Raw genomic sequence first — 19,430 nt, 5'->3', positions numbered from 1 at the left:
TTTCTGTCGAATTTGAACCACTGAATTGGTGGAAGCGAATTTGCAAAGCTAAATAAAATGGACCGAAAAGTGCCTGTTGAATATTGTAGGGTGTTTTTTAAACAGTTTGAATATTTTGGAAATGAAATATGAAAGGTGAATATGGATTATTGAGTTTTTAATAATGAAAATGTGTTTGAAATGTTTTGAATTGAAATATTCACAGCTTAAATATTCAACCATGCTGAATTTCAGCCCATAAAAATGCAAGCCCTAAAAATACAATGCATTAAAATGCAAGCATGGTTAATGCAATGCATATTTTTTTCAAGTAGTGCAATTCAACAGGCTTTTTTGTTTCAAAAACATTTGCCATTATTTTATTTCCATAAAAACACACAGCTAAACGGAAATGATAGGTGAATAACACTGATTTTGAAGGCACCTCACCCTGGTTATAAGCCTAAACTTGTCATAAACTGTAAACTTGTCCCTCAAATCTGATTGGTTGATTGGAAAGTTGTTCCAGGATCAACAAAGATTTTGATCCAGGAACATGTGGTACTTGGTGAAATCACGTTCACCACGCTCAATAATAGTTAACTGGAGATAAAAGATTCACCTGACACCAGTAACCGTTTATTGTTCCGTCTTAAATCAGTTATTACAGTTCTTGCCACACTCTGAACAAAGTTTTTAAAAACTTTAAAAAGTGCAGTTTAGTATCCTATGTTTGCCACTTCTCCATTCATAGATTCAGAGACCTGCCTAGACAATTAAAGGGATAGTTCACTCAAAATGACAATTCTGTCATCATTTATTCACCTTTTTTTCTGTGAAACACAAAATAATTTTGAGAAATGTCTCACTGTTTTTTTTGTCCATAGAATAAAAGTCAATGGTAACCAAAGCATTTAGGTGATGAACAATGTTCAAAATATCTTCTATGATGTTCTGCAAAAAAGGGACAGTTTTCCTTTTTGGGTGAACTATACCTGAACACATTTTATTGACATCCCCTCAAACAATCCATTTGTTTTGGGGAGATATAAATGACCAGGATGATTAGTACACATTTTGTCCTTTTTGCTGTCCTAGGATCAGTCATAAAGTGTCCTCTTGTGGAATGTTGTCACAGACTCAAGGGTGGTTATCCAGCAATGCTTCCAGAAGTCGCGCACTGTTCGTGATGGCTGTAGTGAGCACTATGAATCTGCAACCTTTCAAATAAACAATTTTATGTTAATCAAATATTCAATTTGTCTATTTATCTATATATAATATATTAATAATACTAATAAATTATAGGCATACTAATATATTACCTTATATATAATATTATTTACTAATAAATAAGTAACTATAAAAACACAAAAAACACATTCTGGAATATTTCACCTCTTTCCTTGCCAAGGAACCGGAGTGCAGAGATCTCAGAGAAGGTGCAGCCACCAAGGAACATCACTAGAACGATCCTTTGAGCATCAGTTTTGGTCCTGGCTTCCGAACTACTACTGCCACCTGAAACAAAAACGGGGAAAAGAGGGGTAAACGGCAGGCTTGATAGGAGCAAAAAAGTCAATTTCTAAGAATAAATAAATGACTTCTAATTAAATCATGGTTACACTTTATTTTAAGGTGTCATTGTTACAATGTAATTATACATTTAAGTACTGAGTAATAATAATTAACAACATGTACTTACTATAGGGTTAGGGTAGGATTTGGTTGAGGGTTAGTTGCATGTAATTATGCATAATTAACTGTTATTACTATGGTAAGTACATGTAACATATGTAACAAGGACACTGTAAAATAAAGTGTTACCAAATCATTTTATAAGACACCTTCCAGGGTGACCCCAATAAGTCTTAGGATTATTTATATTGAGTTATATTAAAATAATCTTAATTAAAATATTCAAAAATAAATAAAGATAAACATTAAACTGACATATTTTACTAGTGTAAGAACTGAGAAATTAGGAGATGCCGGACAGTCTGGTTGAAGAGCGACCAAACCCTGAGAGGACAAAAGGAACTAGCCCTCGTGCACTATCGAGACGAAACATCTCACCTCCCGAGTCATCCTAATCTACATCTCTTTCCCCCTTCTATCACCCCCTCTCTCTCATGCTCAGATAATATGAACTCACCCAAGAAAATAGTTTAATGTGAATGATTATCACAGAGTATTTTTCATGTTTGGAATCATTTAAAATGTCACAGTGTGACTGGTACAAGTGTCTCTTATCCAAATAAGTAAAACACAAGGTAATAAGGTTTTTAAGAGTTTAAAGATAACTGACATACAATGGAAGGTGATCTCCTGGCAAATGGCCACACCAACCCAAAAGGTGTAACCTCTGAATGCAAATTTCTTTTGTTAGTAAATGTTTCCAAGTGAAAAAGGTCCTGACTATATAATGAAATGTAGCAAAGGGTTCGGGGCCTTTTCTGCACCTCAGATTGGCCCGTGAGGCTGAGAGTGAGACCTCTCAGCCTCATGTATTTCTTAATGTTGGGTTGCATCTTTTCTCTTTATTTCAGAGCATTTGATGTTTTGTATCGATTATCTTTGAATTGATAATGAAATTGGCATGATACATTTACTTGACATAATAAATTGTTACATTTGATTATTCTAACTGACTTTGACATTATTTTCATTAAAGAGTTAAAAGGAATAGTCAAACATTCGCTCATAATTAATGATCCACAGAAACCTTTTCATTTATGGAGTCAGATGAAATAACGAGAAAATACATATTCAAATGTATTGCATTTAATCAAAATATACTTTGCCTCGAGAAAAGGACAGTAACACGTAAAGACCTTCCGCGCTGGTCGGATGCCGGTTTTGGGCCGATCGAGCGCAAGCTTACACTAGATATACATATCAGCCAAAATAGGTGGGCCTTTGACTCTGAAAGCTTTATACAAATACTTTGTTCAAACCTGTTACAGCAAATTCCTGTCCATTTAGCATACGGGAGACCTCCTCTAGACCAGTCCAACCATCTCTCTCCAACACCTGTGAGGAGCACAGTCCAGAAGCAAACACTGTGAGTTGTTCAGCAAGAGAGAGAAAAAAATAATGGCTAACCAGTCAAAGCCTTTTTGGAAAGCTAACCTGTTCGATAAGTTTGCAGCTCAGAGGAATATAAGCACCACTAAAAATATATGCCATGTCTCGTGGAACGCGAAGATCATATTCCTCCCCAGACTTTGGTACCTGTACACGCAGATCAGATGATTATGATCATTTTATACATGCTTTTTTGTGTTCTTTGATATATTATATATATATATATAGATATATTTGCTAACCAGAGTCAGTTTTTTACTCAGAGCTCGAAAATTGCTTTTCTTAGCCAGTGAGGAGAAAGCATCTGTCAGCTTCCCTGGACAGAAAACATAAGTAACTATCCAGTGCATGTACAATATGTGCACATTATAGTCAGTGTAATAAATATGAGAGCGAGGGAGATAGAGAGAGTGAGACTGCACTTGTCAAGATTCTCACCTGCAGTCTTGTCATTGACAAGTTTCCCTACTTTACTCTCCATGACTGTCAGTGTTTCTCCAGCCTGCTGTTCTTCCAGTAGACCCAACTGCTTCAGGTTTGCAAACGTCAGCAGGTGCTCTATACCATAACTCTGAACAAGAGACAACATATAGTACCAACAAATAAAACAAAATCTCAAAAACATCTTCAGTAATTTCATGATTCACTTAAACACTTACTTTAGAGACATTCTTATTAAGTAAAAATATGGCTTTATAAAGGGTTATGTAAATGAAAAGTTCACAAATGTACAATTTCAAATCATAACATACCTGAAGGTACTGAGCTTTAAGAGATCGGTAGTCTTTGGACAGAAGGCCTGTTGGACAATTAAATGCAATATTTAAAATAAATTGTTGGAATAAACAACTTGAGCCATAAATCTTGCATACAAGAGTAAATCAGTCTCACCATTTTCTGTGATGGACAACAGACAAAGGAGTCTAAGGCTTTCAATCATTGACACCTGATGGACAGAGTTTACTCATTCTTTAAATCAAGCATCAATATTATTGTAGTGTTATACCAGGGCTTGACATTAACTTTTTTGCTCAACAGCCACTGTTGCTAGTGGTTTTGCAAAGTTGGCCACAATTTTGACATCAATACCATGGGGAAAAGCTGCAATATAGATATTTTTAATATTATCTCATAATGTGGCAGCAGGTTTATTAGGCTGCTGTCACTTTAAGACCTGACACACGGATCCATTATACTGTTACACAAGCGTTTTCTTTCTCAACTGTTAACGTTCACTTAAAACATACGTGAATACTCGTCAAGCATTTTGACATTATGTTGTGTGTATTTGACTGTTTAAGTGCAATAAGCAGCTTTATGTGCGCACACTTTGGGTGTGAGAACAAATTACATTGTGAAAACACAATACGTGCAATCGCCCACCGTAATTCAAGCCCTGTGACAGCAACAACATTCATCCGGAGCAAATTAATCAAGTGAATGAGGGGAGACTGGTTTGTGTGTGACTCGCTGTCGGAGAGATGAGAGAGCGAGAAAGCACAGCTGGTTTCGTGTATCTATTCGGCAGAAAATGAGTATTGGAAGCATTTCAGATATTTCAGTATCGATATTTATTGAAAAATCTATATTTTTGTCAACACTACGTCATTGCACATGCCGTTTTAAAAGACTACAATTGAAAAATGTATATATTATATATAAAATTCAACCCGCCAAAGTGGCTAGTAGAAGTGACTGCATTGAACGACAATATCCATCCACATTTGGAGGGTTGCCGGGTGTTAATGTCAAGCCCTGCCAGTGTCTTATAAAAAGAAATCTTTATTTTTCATACCTGTCTGTTGATATGTTCTTCAATGCAGGTGATGCATTCACGGATCTCAAAACCTTCAAGTAAAGCTGGATTTTTATAAAGGGCGGAAATATAGAAATGGGTGAGTTTACAGTGTCATGGTGTAGATTTGTAAGTAGAAATTGTATATCATGAGCTCATATTTATCAGGACAACTTACAATGTTCTGTCTTCAGCAATTCCTGGAAGTCTTGCTTTGTTTTCTTCTTCATCATCGATTCACTAGCACCAATATCTAGTGGAAGAACATGAAAGCATTTTCTTTTATTTATTACTAAGAAACTGTTTTCAAGCAATGCTACTAACTAACAAGATTTGCTCTATTAATGAGGCCAGAGGAAATATTTAACTTTGATTAAATGCAGTAAAACCAGTAATATTGTGAAATAATATTTCAATTTAAAATAACTGTTTCTATTTTATTAGAATTTATTCCTGTGAAAGCAACGCTGAATGTTCAGCATCATTACTCCAGTCTTCAGTGTCATCATTCTAATATGTTGATTTGCTGCTCAAAGACACATTTCTTATTATTATCAATGTTGAAAACAGTCATGCTGTTTAATACATATAATATATATTTTTGTGGAAAACTGTGTAATTGTTTTCAGGATTCTCTAATGAATAGACAGTTCAAAAGAACAGCATTTGAAATAGAAATCTTTTGTAACTTTACTGCTACTTTCAATCAATTTAATGCATCCTTGCTGAAATAAGTATTAATTATTATTTTCTAAAAAATCTCATTGACCCCAAAACTTTTGAGCAGTAGTGCATACAAAACTTACGAAGACTGAGAAGACGATGTTCCTGTTTCAGGCCTTTCAGTTCATCTGCAACAAACGCCTTCATCTGCTGGATGTCCATCCCACGCCGTTTCTGTTACCAATTCACACACATTTTTTGACAATCGTCACACTCAGAATATGCTAAAATGTATCCTGTTGTCTTTACACTAATGCGCTTTGAAACACATGCCATCTGCAGTAGACACTTACATCATATGCTGTTTGAAGATTTTTGGCCTTCTGACTTAAAAAGCCAAACACATTAGAGAAATGCTCGTTCCTTATTTCATTGAACACCTGATGAATTAAAACAAGCAGGGTCATTTTTTAAAATAGCCGTTTCTAACCACTTTCAATTGAATAAAGTCTATATCACTCTTACTTTATCTTGAGAGTTAAGCATCACTTTTATACTCTTGTCAGAGGAAGTGACATCAGGCCCAAACTCCACACTACCTAGTAACAAAATAAACTTGAAGATGTCAGAACTAACTGATGTTTTCATTAAACGTGTTTTGAACAATTTCTTATTAAGACACAAAGGCTCGGTAATAAAAACAATGGTTACTTACCACATTTTATTCTGAAAATGTCATCTACTAATCCCTCATAAACAACTTGAGAGCAGAGAGGAGTAACAAAATCCACATCTAAAACAGTAAAATCAAGTGACCAGGATATAAGCTTTATTTTCAAGTTTTAAAAATCTGTAAGAATACATCAAAAGGTAAATTTATTTTCATTTTAAATAACTGACCTCTGTCAATAAGAAAGACTTTTGCGAATTCAGGTTGCCTTGTTCTCTGTTCCCCCTCCTCCATTAGCTCCCTCCAGGATTCATACACCATCTACATAACAAGAGACATACTACCTTGATTTTCATCCACCAAAATCTCTTGAGGTTAAGGGTTTTGCCACAAATCCTCACCTTGGCACATCTACCAATCCCATAAATCTTTGAGAAGGAACCATAGACAGACTGTAAAAGGTTTAGAGCACTTCCTCCAGTGGTCACCCAGCGCTGGTCTCCCTCCTGACAAATCACATAAACATCAGTTATCACTTCTCAGAAATTACACTACTGGTCAAAAGTTTGGTTAATTATTATTATTTTTAAAGAAATTAATACTTGTATTCAGCAAGGGCACAATAAATTAATTAGAAGTGACAGTGAAGACACTTATAATGTTACAAAATATGATGCTGATTTCAAATAAATATTAATATATTTTTATTTTCTATTCATTAAATAATCAGCACAGCACTGATACTAATATGAAATGTTTCTTGAGCAGCAGATCAGCATATTAGAATGATTTCTGAAGGATCATGTGACACTGAAGACCATGGCATTGCCATCGCAGGAAAATATTTATTTTAAATTAATATTTCAAAATATTACTGTTTTTTGCCTTTGTTCATCAAATAAATGCAAATAAAACATTTTTAAAAAATCTTTCTGACACCAAACTTTCGAATTCTGGTGTCGTAAATCAATAATATTCCTTCAAGAATAATATCAAGAATACTTGTCATACATGCTAGAAATCTCAAGAGGTAAACATCTCACTAAAACTAATCAAACATTACAAAACAAAAGCTTTTCTTAGCTCTAAAGATATGTACTTAGCATCCAGAACAGCATTACCAGAAAGTTATCTCTGAAGAATTCAGGCAGCTCTAAACTCAGGATATCATCATCCAGAGGAAGAATGTAGAAATTCCACTCATCGGTTGTAACGTCTATTAAAAGAGCATCATAGTTAATGTCTGTATTAGGAGATGTGTTAACAAAGCTAGAAAAATTAAGCACACTTAACCCACCTCCATAGACTCCCTGCTCCTCCAAAACCGTCTCACATGCATAAAACTGTAAAGTTTCACGATAACATTAGAATCGGACAACAAAATAAAGTATTTGCTAAATTTAACATAATTCTCAGATCACTAGTTACCTTTTGTGGAGTAAATATGATCTTATATCTTCTGAATCTTCCAGCCGCCTTATCTGAATTGACTAACTCTGTAAACACAGTTAAGAGAAACTATTAAACTATACTTCCTCCTGCTTTTTTTCAAATAGATTATTTATCACTATGTAACAGCAAACAGTGCCAACCTGAAATCCACTTCACAGTTTGTATTCGAGGACGTATCAGGAAGCACAGCCTGTGAAAATTATTGAATATGTATAAGGCACGTATATAACCAAAACTTGTTTTAACTTGTTAAGAACTAAAGTTTACTTACTGGTCTGAGCTGCTGACAATTGGCTTGAGCTCAACTTTGTACAATTTGTCGACTTCATGTTGCTAAAAGGCAAAATCAAGCATAGACTTCATGAAATTATAAGGGTGCTACTACATATTTATATATCAATAATATTTCAAGATCATAGTCATTTAGAAAGACAGAGTGCCAAATCTTTCACCTAAAATGTCATACATGTTCTCATACCTTCAATATTGTGACATTTGCTATTCGATCAAGAGGGCTCATTAAATCTGCATCAATAAATAAATCCTTCTTCCCTGGCAACTGTGAAACATACAACAGAATTATTGAATGAAAAGTACTTCTTTGCATTTAAAGAAACGGTGGGTGGTGGCACTGGTGGCCATGTCACCTGTTCAAGCAGGAAGATGAGCTGGTCTCTGGCTAGTCTTTTGAGCAGAGAGAAATCAGGCAGCTCAGGAGCATCTCTCCTCTCTGTCTGTGCCATATGGAGAGATCCTACCACACTATCCGGAGCTGGATAAACCTGTCAAACATTTCAGGAGAACATAAATGCCACTTAGATCTGAATTTTGAAGCTGATTTTCATCCAGCAGCTCTGCCATTTATTTCCACAGTTTATAAACAGATCGGAACGCCCAACCCCACATCCCAAGTTAGCCACAAAAGTAGCATTTTTGTAGTCATCCGAATTCGTTTAATTAGCATGTACACAAAAGGCAGTGAATTCGTATAATACCTCGTCCACCTTTTTCCGGAAGTGGTTTTGCTATCTGACGCTCGCTTAGTGAAAGTCCGATTCATTTCCGCAAATCGATTCTTTCGAACAGCAAAACCAATTCAGTGATTCCTTTTCTCCATCCCGTGGTCTTCCGGTGTGGCATGTGCTGAAACTTTACAATAAAACCATGGCACATCTCGCTAGTCGCTATTTACTACGTTTCTCGATTAAATCACGATGTTTGTTATAATTTTATTCGATCTGGTCCAGTTACAGCCATAATTCATCATAAAAGTTATTTACAAGTTACAACCTTAATTTGTTTTAACAATATACTCTTTGTTAAACGTATTTTTGCCGTTTCAGGTAATGGCATCACTTATGTTTCATCTTTACTATGATACATTCATCACTTGGCTAAAAAATATTTTTGCACGCTTTAAAAAAGATAATTATTGTTGATAAAACTGTAGTACAATAACATGTTAAATGAATTGCAAACCGGTGAACTGATTCATTGAAAAGATTTGACTCAAACGAACAATTCTTTCACGAATCGAATATCGCGACGCTTGTTTCAGTACGGACATCTTAGACTTGCGGACACAACACACCAGCCGTCAATACACAAACATCAAAGATGTAATGTAACATTGTCTACGGTTTTAATACATACGTTGCCTGTATATTCTGGCCAATCTATTTATAGACACAGTTATCAGACTGTGCACTCTCTTATTCTTCTTTAAAGTAACTATGAATTCATCGTCGACTGCAGTGCTGCTGGAAACGGTCAACTTCGCTGCAGAGAAACATCGTAATCAGCGCCGTAAAGATCTTGATGCCACACCATATATCAATCACCCCATAGGTACTATAAACTACAGCACTAAACTTCAAATTATATATAATCCGTCTCACTCCAGAAAATAAGCTGCTCTTCTTATCATTACAGGGGTGGCAAGGATTTTAAGTCATGAGGGTGGAATCACAGATATCGAAGTTTTACAAGTGAGTCAGATATATGTTTGTTTGTGGGTGCCTTTTAAGGTACAGTTTGTGCTTCATCTATAAATATTGTAATCTATAGCGAAATAACAAGAGGTTTATTTCATGAGCCATGCAGTGATTTATTACAGAGGCTAATGGAAGTTTGCATTGATGTGATTGAACTGTACACTTGTGCTACAGGCAGCATTGCTCCATGACACAGTAGAAGACACTGACACAACTTTTGAGGAGCTGGAGTCTGTGTTTGGAACAACAGTGGCAAGAATTGTCCAGGAGGTGACAGACGACAAGTCGCTGCCAAAAGAGGAAAGAAAACGCCTGCAAGTGGTGCATGCGCCACATCGCAGTCATCAGGCCAAACTAGTTAAACTAGCTGACAAGTTGTATAATTTACGGGACCTCAATCGTTGCACTCCCACAGGTGAGATATTGAAACTGCTGCTCAGGAGATTTGCGTAAGCATGAGTATTACAATATGTAATTTTACCGTTAGTGTAAAAATGCTGACTTGTGTCTGTGTTGACAGGTTGGACGGCAGGAAGGGTTCAAGAATACTTTGTATGGGCATCTCAGGTGGCAAGAGGGCTTCGTGGCACCAATCCAGCTCTTGAGGAGAAAATGCAGCAGCTGTTTTTGGAGAGAGGAGTGCAGTTCTGATGTGTTTTTGATGCAACTGATCATCATGGAATGCTCTTTAACCTAAAGGGACAGTTCAGCAAAAAATTATCATTCTGTCACCATTACCTGCCCTGATGTTGCTCCAAACCTGTATGAGATTCTTGTGTATTTATACAAGAGGAGATGTAAGGAAGAATGACATTTCCTTTTGTGCTGCGCTTAGTAAAGTCATACAGAGTTAGAACAACATCCGGGTAGGTAAAGGATGACTGAATTTAAATTTTTAAGGTATCTGTCCCTTTAATATAAAGATTGTTCATTATTATTTTTTTCAATTAGATAATTTTGTTAATAATAATGACAATAATAATAATAAGTGTACAATACATGCACAGTTATGAAATTCAATTAAAGTTTTGTTAAATGTGATTTGTTGTGTATTATTTCAGAAATGTATCAATATGAATAATAAAACATAAAAAAAAATTTTTTTAACCAAAAAAAAGTTTTCAGACAGTTACTGTTATAAAGTTACAGTTATTGTTTCTACAATAAAACTGTACAAGAGTCTTTTAGACATGGTACCTTTGGAATAAACCACTACAGTGGTTTTTAAATTAAATTAAAAATAATAATAATAAGAGGTTAAACAATCCTAAAAGCTTCTAACACTGTTTGAAGGAGATATTAATTTGAGCAAGAGGAGAGTATAATTACTGTATGATTTTCGAATTAAAAAAAACTGTAAAATGTAACTGGTTTCCATAGTAATTGTTCGATAAAGAATAAATAAATGTTAATATGAATATATTGTATATTATATTTTAAAAATGCATCACTTTTACCTGATTATTATTATACATCTGATAACTTATCAGTCACCACCAAAAGAAAAGGACAGGAGAAAATTAATAATAATGCGTCGTTTAATTTTAAAGGGGTTGAAGGTAGGAACTACTAAAAAGGTCAGTGTTTCCGCGGGGGAACTTTACGTCCGCCAGTTACGTTCTTATTTCCGGGACGTCCATGTTAGTGGATAAAGAACTGTAAACAGGATTTTTACGCAGACTTTCATCGACCGTGTATTCTTCAAGTGTAAAGGGACACACTTGAACTGTCCAAAATGTCAGGACCAAACGCATTAAATTCCAAGCAGCCGCCGATTCAGTCGACGGCAGGAGCTGTGCCCATCCGCAATGAAAAAGGTATTTCTCCGAGAAACTGAGAAACAGTTAGCTTTGACTATTAGCATGTCATGTACAAAATCATTATAATGGAAATATTCGTCTCAAACATAATAAAACCCCTGTAATTAGACTGGTTTGGATCTTGTTGGATTCTGAGTATTTTCGTATATTGAGTCTAACGTTAGTGGTGGTTGTGGGAACATGCTCTAAATGTTACTCATGTCTGAGAGAGCATGAAGCGAAAAGCAAATAACATTGTCATCTTTTAATAACTTGACACACAGCTTATGACAATGGCATCATTGTTTTGTTTTTATTTCTTTTCAGGTGAGCTTTCTATGGAGAAGGTGAAGGTGAAGCGATATGTGTCAGGTAAGCGTCCAGATTATGCCCCAATGGAGTCCTCAGATGAAGAAGAGGAGGATTTCCAGTTTGTTAAGAAAGGTAAAGAGGCTGAAGCAGAAATGGAAGTTGAAGAGGAGGAAAAATCTGATCCTCGTCTTCGACGTCTCTTGAATCGAGTCTCCGAAGATGTTGAAGAAAGGTATAGCTTATCTATCTGTGCAAAACTATTTATTCAAATATATTATTCTTGTACTGGGGACCGGTTGGTGTTAATGTGAAATGCACTGTTATGACTTCCACAGGCTTGCTAGACACAGGCAGATAGCAGAGCCAGAGCTGATTGTTCAAAGCAGTGAGGACTCGGATGAAGGAACCTGGCACCCTGAGCGAGAGGAGAGCAGCGAAGATGAAGAAGAGGAGGAAGTTGATGATGAAGTGGGTCACTTGAACAAAAATATTTAGGAAAAGCAAAGACTTGTATTTGCATTAAATGAGTTTACAAATAAGAGGTGTTATTTCTTCTGTATAGGAAGTTGAAAGGAGGAGAGCAATGATGCGTCAACGTGCACAAGAGAAGAAGAACGAGGAAATGGAGATCATGGAGGTGGAGGAGGAGGGGAAGTCCGGTGAGGAGTCTGAATCAGAGTCAGAGTATGAGGAATACACAGACAGCGAGGACGAAGCTGAGCCTCGGTTGAAACCTGTGTTCATTCGCAAGTGAGTTTGTGACCTATTATGCTTTTTTCTTTTTTACATATTCAATGTGTGTAATGTTGCCATTTGAGCTTGAAAAAGCGCTGCAAAGTTGCAAAGCACAATTTCCCTTCCTCAAAACAAGTTATTCTCTATATCAGTCAGCACTGTTTCTGAACTCCCTGAAATGCCTTGATTGTAGTCTTGAGTTTTCTTCTGGGAAGGATCACGTCATAATAATAATTCCTTCCCAAGGCATACGCAAAAAGAAGGGGACGAGGCCTGGTTGAGTTAGTTAGTTAGTAGTGTTGAAATTTACGGCTATGGTAAGAGGTGTGACTTTTCCAAAATGTTTAAAGCAATTGACCAATCACAACACACTGATCCAGCTGACCAATCAGAGCATATTGTGCTTATTGGAAGGAGGGGCTTCATAGAGACAGGAACTAAACAGAGCGTTACTGACAGACTGGGAAGAGAGGTGCTGCAATAATGTGAGAAATAGTTTTTTGAACATTCAAGCATAAAAACCTATTTTAGTAGACCCCAGAAGCAAAATCAAGATTTTGTAAAAGGGCACAATATATGCCCTCTTTAAATGCCCCAATATACTCACGGCGAAGTTCTTTTTCGTTCTTCGTTTAGGGGTAAAACGAAGTTCGAAATACATGAGCAGCAATATACTGATATCGAACATCTGACACCGCCCACTTTGCTGAGAGTGGCGTTTAGATGAATATGTAAATATGTGCTGCGTGCTTTCCTCTCAGTAACAAAATAAACGCACAAGAAAATGGAGAAAACAGCAAGCATTTTAAATAAAGTATAAGAAAAGCACACCCGGGTGTTTGTGCACTCGCAAATCATGTCTGATCGCAACGGACTTGCGAGGAGAAATTTACTGGAAAAGATTTTCACTTGAAAGAAGGCGGAGCCTCCACGCACACCTATTACGTAATCGCAACGGACCAATGGTAGTACAAAGGTGTTTACCAGCCTTCGACAACCTGTTTCGAACTCCAAACGAAGTTTGTTTTTGCCTGATTTTGTTCGAAATGACGTCACATCAGTTCGTTCTTCGATTTGCGCTTGAAGTATATTGGGGCTTTGAGTCTGTTATTCAGCAAACAGGCAGCTGTTACATGCTTTACAGTGCCGGTGAATGTTATTTTAATCTTGCGCTAATGTTAGATTAATATAAAGCTAGACAGCTGACTTGATAATGAAAATATAATAAAAGCTTATTCAAAATATGAAGCAAAACTCTCAAACTCTTTCATCAATGTGACGTTTCAGGAAGGACAGGGTGACAGTCGCAGAACGAGAAGCAGAGGAGCAGAAACAGAAAGAACTGGAAGTCGAAGCCAAAAAACAAGCTGAAGAGAGACGCCGCTACACGCTGAAGATTGTAGAGGAAGAGGCCAAGAAAGAGTTTGAGGAGAACAAACGTACGCTGGCTGCTCTTGATGCTCTGGACACAGATGGAGAAAATGAAGAGGAGGAATACGAGGCCTGGAAAGTGAGAGAACTGAAGCGTATTAAGAGGGACAGAGAATGCAGAGAAGCGTGAGTACTCATCATTTTCACAACAACAACAAAACATGACATTATTTTTTTAGAAAGTAAGTCATTAAAAATTTGACATGGCATTTCTTTAAATTACAGAATGGAGAAAGAGAAAGCAGAAATCGAGAGGTTTCACAGTCTTACCGAGGAAGAGCGCAGAGCAGAACTGCGCACAAATGGAAAAGTTGTCACCAACAAAGCATCGAAGGGCAAATACAAGTTTCTGCAGAAGTATTATCACAGAGGAGCTTTCTTCATGGTGAGTGATAAACAATCATCATTACCAGATTACCATAATTTGTTGTTTTGTCTGATATACATTTAATCTTTTCTGCAGGATGAAGAGCAAGATGTCTTCAGGAGAGACTTCAGTGCTCCAACTCTTGAGGACCATTTCAACAAAACAATCTTACCCAAAGTCATGCAGGTCAGTGCCATGTATTTGAATCCATCATATACCCCTTTTCCACCAACAAGAACCGGGTGCTGTTTCAGAGCTAGAGCTATTGCCAGTTCGGAGTTGGTTCGACTGACGAGCTTACTAAGAACCGGTTTGCGTTTCCACCGGCCAGAGAGCCACAACAGAGCTATATATTACGTCACTGCATACGTATCATGTTGCCCAGCAACGCTAGTCCGGCAGCGCCAAACACAAACACACCAGACTTGTTCGAGATGCATCGGCTTCTCGCAGAACGATCAGCACATGAAATCAAAGCACTGCGAAAGCGATCAAAAAGCACAAGGAGTCGTATGATCTCCAAACACTCCCGCAGCTCTGATCGGTCCACGCTGCTCCGATGCATCTCGAACAAGGCATCAACAATAATAGACGTTGCGTTACTATGGATGCTCATGGGTTTGCAAAAATAAATCGGCATCCAAACACGGCGAATCCAACGCGTTTGTGCAGCTCGCCGTAACTTACATAGACGGATATTATAATCGAGCTGCTATTAGCTCGACTAGCTGCTATTTAAAAATGGCGGTCACAAGTTTCTCTTCAGTCTTGTTGGCCACGGTAACCCCGCCCCCAGCCTCTGACGTAAGCGGTTCTTTCTTGGCTCCGTTCTAGACCCTGCAATGATTTGGTGCTACTTAAGAACCAGTTTTACTGGTTCGGAGCTGGTGCTTTGGCGGTGGAAAAACAAAGAACCGATTTGAAACTAGGCTCTGGCTCCGAACCAGCACCAGCTCTGCCTTGGTGGAAAAGGGGTAATACTGGTTTAGAAATAAATGCCATTCTACAGCTGTATAGTTTATTCCTCAGATCAGTTTATTTGGGGTGTTGGGTTAGTTTTCCAAAGGTAGCAATGTTAAATACCGGTACTTAAAATCAGATTTTGGAAATTAGTACCACTGCCAAACTGATCTCAGATTTTGAGAGCTGAAGTTGCAATGAAATGGAAGTAGCGGCAGATCTTTTCTGATGTATTCTGGCATACATCTGAGTGAAAAGTATTATCGTAAAGGAAAAGACCGTTCATTCCCTTGGTTGTTGATTGGATGGATGCAGATTGGAGTGCGAGTTTGTGGTCAATTGTTAAAAAGAAGGGAAAAAAAGAGGTGGTTAAAGCAGACTAAATCATGTGGGATATTGTCTGTTCAATTTAGTAGTTAGCAGTTAAATGTAGTATTACCTTCTAGCAAATCTGCTTTGACACATTTTGGGCCCATAACTTTAGTAGTCTAGCATCCATGTTTATACTATTATAAATGGTTATTCAATGTACTTTGTAGGTCAAAAACTTTGGACGTTCTGGACGCACTAAATACACACATCTGGTGGATCAGGACACGACTTCATTTGATTCTGCCTGGGCTCAGGAGAGCGCTCAGAACAGCAAGTTCTTCAAACAGAAGGCAGGGGGCGTGAGGGACGTGTTTGATCGGCCGACAGTGCATAAGAGGAAGACATAATCCTGTTATTTATGCTAGAAGAGCAAATTCAGCTCAAACAAGGACACTTTTAAACTCCCCACCCCCCACATCACCCTTATTTTACATGCGAGTGTTGGAGAAACCTCATAAATCCATTAAATCTTTATTGCATTTAGATTGTGTACATCTAGATGTTTCATGTGTACAGAATTCGGACTCTTTAGTTTCTTTGTTTCTAATGGGACAAAAAAAAATTACTTTTGGTTTTATGGTAATAAATTACTATGACACTGATCTCCAGGTTTCCTTAAGTCTTAAATTAGGTTTGAAATATTTAAGGCCATAAAAAGTCTTAAAGGCTTGTTTTTACTTACGAGAAGTCTTACATTTTGGATGACACTTTGACTCGGACATATCTGAATGTTTTACCGTATTAAAACGATCTAATTAGCGTACATCTTATTTTGTATTATTCTATCTTTGGATTTGCTTGTTCACGTGACAATTCGCCTCATTTACGGCAGCATATTACGTCTGTCTCCTGCACGCGCAACAGGAGAGAAGGAGAAGAAAATGGCTAATGTCAGTTCAATTGTAAGTTCATTGTTTTTGTGCTGGGGGGTGTGCGATATGTATTGTCTATGATGATATTGTAATCGCTGTTTTAACGATGTGCGAGTCACTGCGAGCTGACATCGCATTTGTCACTCGTGCTTTCACTGCGTGAAGTGTGCGGTTATAGGTATTATGTCCCCAAATAAGTTTTTGTCTTACATTTATTTCATGTTATGTAGTTATATTACAATATCACGAGCAAGAGTGCCGTTTTCCCCAGCACAAATTATTGCAAATGTGATATTTATTTTATACAACAGTTAAATGAACAATGTTAAAATTGTGAGTTACATTTTAGACTCAATTGCTGCCACCTACTGGCGGTTTTAGTTTCATTTTTAAAATACCCTTCAATTGAAAAGTTCAAAATAGAAATAATTTCATATTTAAATATTAAATAAATAAATAAAATCTCATAGCACTATTTATGCAATTCTAAATGCTGTGTAATGTCCTGGAAATCAATTTGAAGTGGCAAATATGGCCCCTTAATAAAAAAATTAATTTCTGTCACTGCTATAAACTGACCAGCGCATAGAATTTGAATAATATCTTCGTGAGTCACCAGGCCCACACCAGCCATGGTACCAGCACAAAAACACATAATCAGCAAAACTTTGAAAGTATCACAATATTATTTTTTTGGTCAATATTGCACACCCCTAATGTACAGTATTCATTTTTATTTCTTCAGGTATTAAAAATCCTTAAATTTGACTTTAAAAAGTGTGCCTCAACCATGATCTCATTTGTCCATCTGGAATGCATTACCAAAAAGGAGGCTGGAGCTTCTAAGAAATGAAAAGAGGTGAGTTGTACTGTTTAAGACTTTTAAAAAAGGGTTCCTTTATTAGAGACTAAATACAGTGTGAAAAATGGTTGATCATGAGCAAGAAGAAGGCAGTCCAATGTGTCCATACATCTCAAAGCAGTCTCATCCACTCAGTTGGTCAGAGCAATCAAAGCCTCCACCACATTTCCCATGTGTTCTCTTAGACTGCGCTCCGCCACTGATCGGGGAATCTCCATCTCTCCCATCTGTCAGGATGACATTATCATGTTTCTTCATTTCCATGTTAAAGTAAACAAGTTCATGAATCTCGCATAAAAACACACTTCTGTATACTTACAATGAGCTCCACATCTTCCTTCTTTATTGTTACTTTGGCCAGTTCTTTTTCTCTGTGGAAGTGATAGAAATGAGTATTGTCGTGATGGTCATTTATTAACCTCTGTTTCAAAAATATTTATTTTATTGCTGAAACAAGATGATGAGGGATCAAAATTTCCCACCTTTCCTGTTTCGCCTTTTGCTCTCTGGATCTTCTGTCTCCAATCACGGACATGGCCTTTAAGAACGCACGTCAAATACGCATTAAAATTCATAACATAACTCATTAATTCTTCATATTACTTAAGATTTTTGAGCATCTCCTTTTAAGGAACACATTAATGCTTTAATGATCATTTTTCAAAGGGTAGGTCTCACTTCAGTGCTCACTTGGTAGCAAACTAACTAAGCCGGCTGAGCAGTCCACGGCTGAAAAATGACAATATTAAAACTGTATCATAATTTGTGTGATTGCAGAGGATGCACCATAGTTATATGAGTGTTAATACAGAAATCTACTGTCCACTTCTGCCGCACATGTTACTCAGCTAGCCAGGTTATCTTCATTCGCTGCTGATACTTCTTCAACTCACCGTTTCCAAATTCGAGCTGGATATTTCTTTTTCCTCCGCATAGTCGGTAACCTTTTCCAAATCAGCAGCTCCACTATCATGTTTTCGGGGCTTTTCTGTTGGTTTTCCCGTACAGTTCTCATCAGCTTCCAGGTCCAAATCCACATCTCCCTCAGCCGCCATGTTTGCTTCTACACGCAGCCGGAACACAAAACAGTTATGAAAACACCCGGACTGAGATTCATGTAACACACGGTGTGTGCGTGCGTGTGTGTAATATAATAATTATAATAAAACATTATAATAACAAAGTAGAAATATAGAAATACTCTCTAAAACTGCAAATCTCTACATGGGTTTAATAACAAGTTAGGAGAAATCTTTTAAAAATCTACTTTAAAACACAAATCAACAGCGAAACCATTTCTTCTTATTATAATTTTTTTTAACAATATGAAAGTCCTCAAGTATGCTGGACACTTGTTGGCCACTTTTCCCTCACAATCTTTTAAAGTCACTTTGAAATCAAAATGTCCTTTTTATGGAATATTTCAGTATTTTCCATGCACATAATTTTTTCCGTGCACTTACTCTTTAAAGGGGTCCTATAATGCCCTTTTCACAAGATGTTAAATAAATCTCTGAGGTCCCCAGAGTGTGTATGTGAAGTAGCTCAAAATACCCCGCAGATATTTTTTATATAGCATGTTAAAGTTGTCACTTTTTGAGGGTGAGCAGAAACTAGCCGTTTTTGTGTCTGTCCCTTTAAATGCAAATGAGCTGCTGCTCCCAGCACAGAGGGCGGAACCTCAAGAGCTTGTGTGTGTCAGCAGCATGATTACCTCACACACGCACTGAAAATTTCAAAAACATTTAGCCTTTTATGTTCAAACCGGAGTCAGAAAGATGGAGAGACTCAAGAAGAAGTGGCAACATGTAGACAACATTTCTGAATGGTTAGTTGATGAATTTAATGTAGCTTATGTGTAGTTATCTTCTAGTCATTGATTAGCATATTCTGTCTTGATTATCTATAAATCTTGTTCCGGGGGCGGGATTTATGTAAATGTTAGGGTTGGTTATGTCACTAACCCGGGAGGAATGTTGTGTAGTCCCTACCAGCCATTTGTTGTAGTCCTTAAAAAGCAATTTAAAATAAAAATTCTCCCTTTGCTTTGAACTTTGAGTGTCGTAACTTTGCAGATGTT

The 19,430-nt window shown here is 37.0% G+C and overlaps 4 protein-coding genes across 4 annotated transcripts; 2 read left to right on the top strand and 2 right to left on the bottom strand.

Moving 5' to 3' along the window:
• Positions 1-596: 596 nt before the first annotated feature.
• vps33b (VPS33B late endosome and lysosome associated) lies at positions 597-8,754 on the bottom strand. The gene is made up of 24 exons (XM_082161882.1): positions 8,642-8,754; positions 8,294-8,428; positions 8,125-8,205; positions 7,918-7,979; positions 7,787-7,836; positions 7,623-7,690; positions 7,492-7,537; positions 7,316-7,410; positions 6,596-6,700; positions 6,425-6,515; positions 6,240-6,317; positions 6,050-6,123; positions 5,878-5,964; positions 5,668-5,758; positions 5,040-5,114; positions 4,862-4,926; positions 3,958-4,012; positions 3,819-3,865; positions 3,505-3,637; positions 3,309-3,382; positions 3,112-3,213; positions 2,937-3,012; positions 1,378-1,500; positions 597-1,199 (listed from the first exon to the last, which is right to left on the bottom strand). Exons 2-24 carry the CDS (start codon positions 8,387-8,389, stop codon positions 1,120-1,122), a joined length of 1,854 nt encoding a protein of 617 aa, XP_082018008.1. The 5' UTR covers positions 8,390-8,428; positions 8,642-8,754; the 3' UTR covers positions 597-1,119.
• A 385-nt stretch (positions 8,755-9,139) lies between these two features.
• Positions 9,140-10,681, top strand: hddc3 (HD domain containing 3). Its single transcript, XM_082161922.1, has 5 exons — positions 9,140-9,265; positions 9,375-9,494; positions 9,579-9,634; positions 9,815-10,055; positions 10,161-10,681. Exons 2-5 carry the CDS (start codon positions 9,380-9,382, stop codon positions 10,289-10,291), a joined length of 543 nt encoding a protein of 180 aa, XP_082018048.1. The 5' UTR covers positions 9,140-9,265; positions 9,375-9,379; the 3' UTR covers positions 10,292-10,681.
• Positions 10,682-11,246: 565 nt separating this feature from the next.
• On the top strand, positions 11,247-16,218 carry mfap1 (microfibril associated protein 1). The gene is made up of 8 exons (XM_082161900.1): positions 11,247-11,457; positions 11,767-11,983; positions 12,087-12,219; positions 12,314-12,501; positions 13,774-14,043; positions 14,143-14,302; positions 14,381-14,470; positions 15,784-16,218. Exons 1-8 carry the CDS (start codon positions 11,376-11,378, stop codon positions 15,961-15,963), a joined length of 1,320 nt encoding a protein of 439 aa, XP_082018026.1. The 5' UTR covers positions 11,247-11,375; the 3' UTR covers positions 15,964-16,218.
• Positions 16,219-17,360: 1,142 nt separating this feature from the next.
• Positions 17,361-18,442, bottom strand: hypk (huntingtin interacting protein K). Its single transcript, XM_082161929.1, has 4 exons — positions 18,244-18,442; positions 17,833-17,888; positions 17,670-17,721; positions 17,361-17,577 (listed from the first exon to the last, which is right to left on the bottom strand). Exons 1-4 carry the CDS (start codon positions 18,403-18,405, stop codon positions 17,482-17,484), a joined length of 366 nt encoding a protein of 121 aa, XP_082018055.1. The 5' UTR covers positions 18,406-18,442; the 3' UTR covers positions 17,361-17,481.
• Positions 18,443-19,430: the final 988 nt, after the last annotated feature.

The sequence above is a fragment of the Leuciscus leuciscus genome (assembly GCF_965113295.1).
Source record: "Leuciscus leuciscus genome assembly, chromosome: 2".
Taxonomy (NCBI): Eukaryota; Metazoa; Chordata; class Actinopteri; order Cypriniformes; family Leuciscidae; genus Leuciscus; species Leuciscus leuciscus.
The sequence above is the reverse complement of the archived record's forward strand: the minus strand, read 5'-3'. Positions and strand labels throughout refer to the sequence as shown.

Coding starts and splice junctions, on each gene's coding strand:
- vps33b (XM_082161882.1), bottom strand. CDS start 8,389: ATGGCACAGACAGAGAGGAGAGATGCTCCTGAGCTGCCTGATTTCTCT. Junction 3,866..3,957: donor GTTGTCCATCACAGAAAATG/GTGAGACTGATT, acceptor ATTGTCCAACAG/GCCTTCTGTCCAAAGACTAC. Junction 3,383..3,504: donor TGTCAATGACAAGACTGCAG/GTGAGAATCTTG, acceptor TTTTCTGTCCAG/GGAAGCTGACAGATGCTTTC.
- hddc3 (XM_082161922.1), top strand. CDS start 9,380: ATGAATTCATCGTCGACTGCAGTGCTGCTGGAAACGGTCAACTTCGCT. Junction 9,495..9,578: donor ATATATCAATCACCCCATAG/GTACTATAAACT, acceptor TTATCATTACAG/GGGTGGCAAGGATTTTAAGT. Junction 9,635..9,814: donor CAGATATCGAAGTTTTACAA/GTGAGTCAGATA, acceptor CTTGTGCTACAG/GCAGCATTGCTCCATGACAC.
- mfap1 (XM_082161900.1), top strand. CDS start 11,376: ATGTCAGGACCAAACGCATTAAATTCCAAGCAGCCGCCGATTCAGTCG. Junction 14,044..14,142: donor GACAGAGAATGCAGAGAAGC/GTGAGTACTCAT, acceptor TTTAAATTACAG/AATGGAGAAAGAGAAAGCAG. Junction 14,303..14,380: donor ACAGAGGAGCTTTCTTCATG/GTGAGTGATAAA, acceptor TCTTTTCTGCAG/GATGAAGAGCAAGATGTCTT.
- hypk (XM_082161929.1), bottom strand. CDS start 18,405: ATGGCGGCTGAGGGAGATGTGGATTTGGACCTGGAAGCTGATGAGAAC. Junction 17,722..17,832: donor CAAAAGGCGAAACAGGAAAG/GTGGGAAATTTT, acceptor TCACTTCCACAG/AGAAAAAGAACTGGCCAAAG. Junction 17,578..17,669: donor AGGAAGATGTGGAGCTCATT/GTAAGTATACAG, acceptor TCATCCTGACAG/ATGGGAGAGATGGAGATTCC.